The sequence below is a fragment of the Drosophila yakuba genome, chromosome 3L, assembly GCF_016746365.2.
Source record: "Drosophila yakuba strain Tai18E2 chromosome 3L, Prin_Dyak_Tai18E2_2.1, whole genome shotgun sequence".
NCBI lineage: Eukaryota > Metazoa > Arthropoda > Insecta > Diptera > Drosophilidae > Drosophila > Drosophila yakuba.
In genome coordinates, this window is record NC_052529.2 from 19963103 (window position 1) to 19968455 (window position 5353).

Consider the following 5353-nt stretch of genomic DNA (forward strand, 5'->3'; position numbering starts at 1 on the left):
ATAGCTTTTTCCATCAAGTGTGTAAAAAAGCCCACGACCTAAGGTCAATTTTAATTCCGAGGCATTGAACTTGTTGTTGTAGTTGCGCTTCGAGGGGTGGTCAAATAAAAGAAGGTGGAAAAGGGGAGGCACGGGGGCGACCTCGCCTTGGCTCAGTTTCGGTGGATTTGGGAGCCAGAGAACGCGCAGAAAGGCATGCAATTAATTCCTCAATGGCTGTATTGTTGTTACGTGTGGAGTTCGGAGCACAAAAACAAATGCCAAAAGATATCTCATAGTTACACAACGCACAAATGCGTTAATTAACAGAAATATGCAGCGCCCACTTGCTGAAAAGGGAAAACAAAACACTGGCAGAAACCGAAGCGAACGCCCCTTGAGGCAAATAAAAATTTGTTTGCCGAGGACTCGATGAACCCGAAAGGCAGCTATGCCCAGGTTATTTATGATTTTTCGCATAAATTTACGCGAACGCTCGTAAAAATGCGTGAAATACGACATTTTGAGTTCTGTGAAAGTGTAACAGACTCCGACCCCCAGCTTAAGATACTTATAGCCACAGATCTGGCCAAAAATCAGCAACGCAAAGCTCAGCAGCTCGCCGTGAACAATGTGGCAGCATTTGCGTGATTTGTGGCTTTCAGAGCGTTAAGACCCGGCAACAATGTTGCTAATAGACCTGGTTGAAAGCCTGACGAGGAATCCGCATCTAGGCAGCCGAAAAATCCGAGACAAACAAGGAGTCCTTTCTCACGGACTGGGAATTTCAGTAGAACAAGTAGCTTAGCTTGTAGTATGGTAAAGAAGTCATTACACCTTTAAAATCACCTTATCTTAGCAGCTTTGAAAACGTATTTGTCTTTTTACAAGTTTTAATTAATTATCAAAAGGCACAGTTATACTTTTCAATAAAGGAGAAGTATGCTTGTACCCGTTACCAGCTAAGTATAGGGTATACGATATTCGTCCTGATCAGAATTACTAGTCGAGTCGATCTGGCTTTCTTTCAGTCCGTTGAACATCGAGATCTCGGCAACGATAAAATCTAGATAGTTGATTCTAGTGAGGTCTATGATGTGCAAGTTTGTTTCAGAACCTTGTCACGCCCACTATAACCCCTCATAATATTTTCAAAAATGCGTTTATTTATTAATATTATTATAGTTATTAGAGTTGAAATTTGAAAAATCTTACTACACCTCCTTAGCCAAAAAAAATTAGGTTTCGGTGCTTGCAATACAAATGTTTATATTTGAAAGGTTTTACATAAATGGTTTACAGTCGTTCTAGTAGTAAATGAATGCGTTGTAAAAGATTCCTCGTCACATAAAAATTACAAAGAGATCTCAATCATCCGCCAAGTCACCTACTCCCACTGTACCTTGTGGAGGAGCAGTGGTGACCGCACTAAAGGGCAGTGCGTGCTGGGTGGCCGAGGCCCAGCTTCTTCTGGGAAGGATCCTGCCAAAATTAAAGTACTTCTGTCGCAGCTTGTCCTTTATCTCATCCTCGTTCATTATGGCGCTGGCCTCGCGAAAATTGAGGAAAATCCGGCCCTTGTCATCGGTCTTAATGGGTAAAATTTCGGTGCAGACATTGCGGGCTTTGAGAAGGAAGCCCTCCTCTTCTTGTTCACCCGCTGCAGATGGAGGTCCTCCGGTGATATTTATTAGCCGATCTTCGGGGAGAGCCACACTATCCAAGCGGGAGTCCATTGACAAGGATCTGGGTGGCTTGGCGGTGCTCGGGTGGTTTTTCTTCTTTCTCAGGCAAAATGGATCCCGATCACTGGCTTTCACATACTGGACCACCGGACGATTGACGCCCCACTTGGGCCGATCATCCATCTTATTGGCGTCCTTATCTTTGATTAAGTTCTTTTTCAAATTCTTGTCTTTGTCCTTGTCCTTACTCTTAGCCTTAAATGTGGTTGTTGTGGTGGTGGTTGTAGTGGTTGTGGTCTCATGATCTTTTTCAGCAGTTGATTCCTTTGCGGGTTGGGTCTGAGATTTCGATGTCTGGGTGGTGGTGGTGGTGGAAACCTCCCGTTTGAGCAACACCTTGTAGAAGTTATCGTGGAACAAGCAGAGATCGCAATTGAGGGGCAACTCCGTTTGGGTCTCCACATCCGCTTGGTGACCCACCTCATGACTATGTTCGTCTCTGTCGTCTGAACTATTCGAATTCCCTAGTTGAAGAGGTGTCTTCAGAGGTATCAATGCCAGTTTATCTGTTTCGGGTACTAAAGCTGGAGACACATCTACCTCCAGTGAATCTGGGGAGAAGCACCCACTGGCGGTCACCAAATCCGTTCTTCCAGATCTTGCAGTCGTTAGTGGATCCTCCTCCTTTTCCGCCTGGTAACCATCCTCGGTGTAAATGGAGGTATCTGTGCGATGAGTCATCGTGGCTTTCGAATAGCAGCCCGGTGTCTGTGGTGCTTTCTGCATGGGTTGTTGCATAAAATAAGTGGCTATCTGAAGGTTGCCAATGGCATTTTGGAGCCCGAAAATATCGCTGGTAACGGGCAATGGAATAAGGGTAGCTGGTTGCATGAGCAGAGCCACATTTTCCTTATCTTCGCCCAGGAAAGAGGCTTGTCTCTTGGTTTGAGTAGCCTCTTTGGTCTCCTCTTTTCTGGGATCCTTGGGCTGTTTGATGGGTTTCGTGATGGTGCGTCGAAGGTTGATGGGGGTGCCTATCAAAACTTTTTCCTCTGTCATAACTGGAGGTGCACCACGTGGTGTATTGGATGATTCTTCCTCTTGAAACGGTGGCTCATCTGGCCCAGCTTTTTCCTCCTCATCTTCCTCCTCCTCCACGGATTGAACTCTCATTAGCTCGGACTCTTCCTCGTCGGTTTCTTGAGAAACTTTAGATGGCTGGCGCACCATTCGCTTCTTTTGTTTCTCCAACTTGGCAGCCACTTCAGCTTTCTGTATGGCATCCAGCATTACTTGCTGTTTCTTCTGCTGGGCCTCTTCGCGTTCCAGGAGGGTTCTTCTCTCAAATTCCAGACGTTCCTGCTCCAATTGCTTCTGCCTACGGATGCGCTCCTCCTCGATCTGCTCCTCCTGCCGATGGCGTTCCTGTTCCCATTTCCTTATCAATTCCCGTTCGTGAAGTTGCTTTTTGATGGCATTATGGTACTCCGCAGCCTTGCGTCTTTTGTCCATTCTTTCGGCCAGTGTATGAGCATCTAGAGGGGCATTCTGCCCCCTCAAGTAGGTGGAGGATGACTGCATTGATTGCACATCGTCCTCACTGTCCTTAAGATCGTGCATTCCGCGACTCAGCCATCCTGGCGGCTGCTGCGGTGCCTGATGACCAGCTCCACCATTAAAGTTGGCCCAGCGAGCCCTCTCTCTTTCGTGCTGCTCATGGACAAAGAAATCATTCTGCTCCGGATTGCCTATGTGCACCTGGTAGGTGTTCGAGGTGGAGACATCGCGGCTCATACTCATGTTCGATGAGCTCGGCGGTGCAGGCATATAGCAGTATCTATGGGCATGATATAAATGTATTTCATTTAAGAAAACGGTTTTTATATATTATGAATTATGTTTTGTATGTCAAACAAAAATCAACAAAGATATAAGAAAACTGCAATACTTTAAATCAACAGACAGTACTCCCCATTTATAGTTAAACAAATTAACAAAGCTGGTTACCCAGCAAAACTCTTTCATGGTTAATTACAGTTTGTTACGGCGTGTATTTTGTGTGATTGGGTCACTTGGTTACTCACCCATCGGCCATGTATCCATCGGCGGCGAGTGGCTCGTATCCCTGCCCTGGCACACGTCGTCCCTTGACGGTGTATATCTTACCCAGCGGATTTCCCGGGGGCGGTTGATGATGGGGCAAGGGCATGGGAATCGGCGCAGGAATTGGTGCACCTGAAGTGCCCGCCTGTATCGATCGGCGGAGGCGTCTGCACCCAGCCACGCCCCCTCCCACGGCGCCCACACTCCCGCCATCCAGGACACTGGCACTGCCCATGCCACTAATGCTCTCGATTTGACTGGCCCCGTCGTTGAACCAAATGTCCGGGGTGTGGGGATTCTTGGGCGTATCGCTCAGATAGCCGGAAGTGTCCTCCTCCTGGCAACCAGGAGGCCCCTGGACTCCGCCACCTCCGCCATCTTGGTTGCCAGCGCCGCCCGGGGGATTGTTTAATCGATGTGGCCCGTTGCCGGGATCAATGTCAGTTGGTTTCCCCGTCTTGAAGTCCTGCTGCCTCACCCTCTGTCTAATGGCTGGCAAACTGGGACTCCGCAGGCGTTGCTGTTGCTGCTGCTGCTGTTGCTGCAGCAAGAGTTGCTGGTGCTGCTGCTTCAAATGTTGCTGCGCCTCCTGTCGGGAGTTCTGCATTCTTCCCTTGGCAGTTTGAAGAGATGTGGGCACTAGTTCCGCATAGCGGGCAGGGTTCTGCATCTGGCGAGCTGGCATTCCGGGTGCATAGCTTCCCCTCCTGGTCCTTCGATACATGGACTCATCCTCGTCCTCAAAGTCCGCATCGGCCTCTCCATCCAGATCGTCGATGTAGCGCTCCAACTGATTCATATAGGCCTGATTGCCATGGCGATACTCCGGCTGGCGCAGGATCATCTGCATATCCGGACCCTGGGCTCGTCGCGAGTGACTCGAAGTTTGATTGGAGGTCGAAGTCTGGCTGAGATCCAGGTTGGAGTAGTAGGTGCGAATGGAGGTGCGTTCGATTTTGTGGTGCGAGGTGTGGTGATGATGGTACATCTCATCCATGCGCGCTATTTCCTCTGTGAAAAGTATGTTTTTAATTACATTTTAAGTACATTTTAAGGAAACTAGTAGACCCACCTCTCTCCTTAGCCCATTGCTGCTTCTTCAAGTCCAACAACCGGTGCGTTTGCCTGGACTCCGGTCCCGTAATCATGTCAGTTCATTGCACTTCCAATTCGCAGACTAGATATAGAAGCCGAAATATCAAAGGTCGGCTGGAGTCCTAGCACTCGGTGAAGCACCACACCAAGGCTGTGCAGGAGCTTCACTGAAATTCCTTCGAACCCTGGGCTCCGACAACCGAAATTCGATTTGTTTTGCATTGGAATGCCAACGGGTTGTCCTGGCAACAGCAAACCCCATTCAAGCAATAAACAAAGCCGATTTTCCTACCTTACTAATGGGGTATCGCAAAAAAGATATAACTCTACCAGTAAGTCAAAAACCAGTAGATATTGGAGTGCAAAATATTAAATATTATATTTTATTATGTAATTATTGTACGCTGCAGGCAAAAGCTATAAACTTAGGCGTCATACAAATATTTGACCATTGTTCTCCGGCTGTTAAATAATCTTAGCTCACTTCCTAT

At 47.7% G+C, this 5353-nt stretch overlaps 1 protein-coding gene across 1 annotated transcript; it reads right to left on the reverse strand.

Annotated features, from left to right (window-relative positions):
* Positions 1-1189: 1189 nt before the first annotated feature.
* Positions 1190-5040, reverse strand: LOC6534757. Its single transcript, XM_002095396.3, has 3 exons — positions 4840-5040; positions 3749-4778; positions 1190-3501 (listed from the first exon to the last, which is right to left on the reverse strand). Exons 1-3 carry the CDS (start codon positions 4913-4915, stop codon positions 1347-1349), a joined length of 3261 nt encoding a protein of 1086 aa, XP_002095432.2. The 5' UTR covers positions 4916-5040; the 3' UTR covers positions 1190-1346.
* Positions 5041-5353: the final 313 nt, after the last annotated feature.

Excerpts from the sequence above, each read along its gene's own strand:
- LOC6534757 (XM_002095396.3), bottom strand. The coding sequence starts at position 4,915 with ATGATTACGGGACCGGAGTCCAGGCAAACGCACCGGTTGTTGGACTTG. Across the intron at positions 4,779-4,839 it reads GCAATGGGCTAAGGAGAGAG|AGGAAATAGCGCGCATGGAT; the intron begins GTGGGTCTACTA and ends TACTTTTCACAG. Across the intron at positions 3,502-3,748 it reads GATGGATACATGGCCGATGG|ATACTGCTATATGCCTGCAC; the intron begins GTGAGTAACCAA and ends TCATGCCCATAG.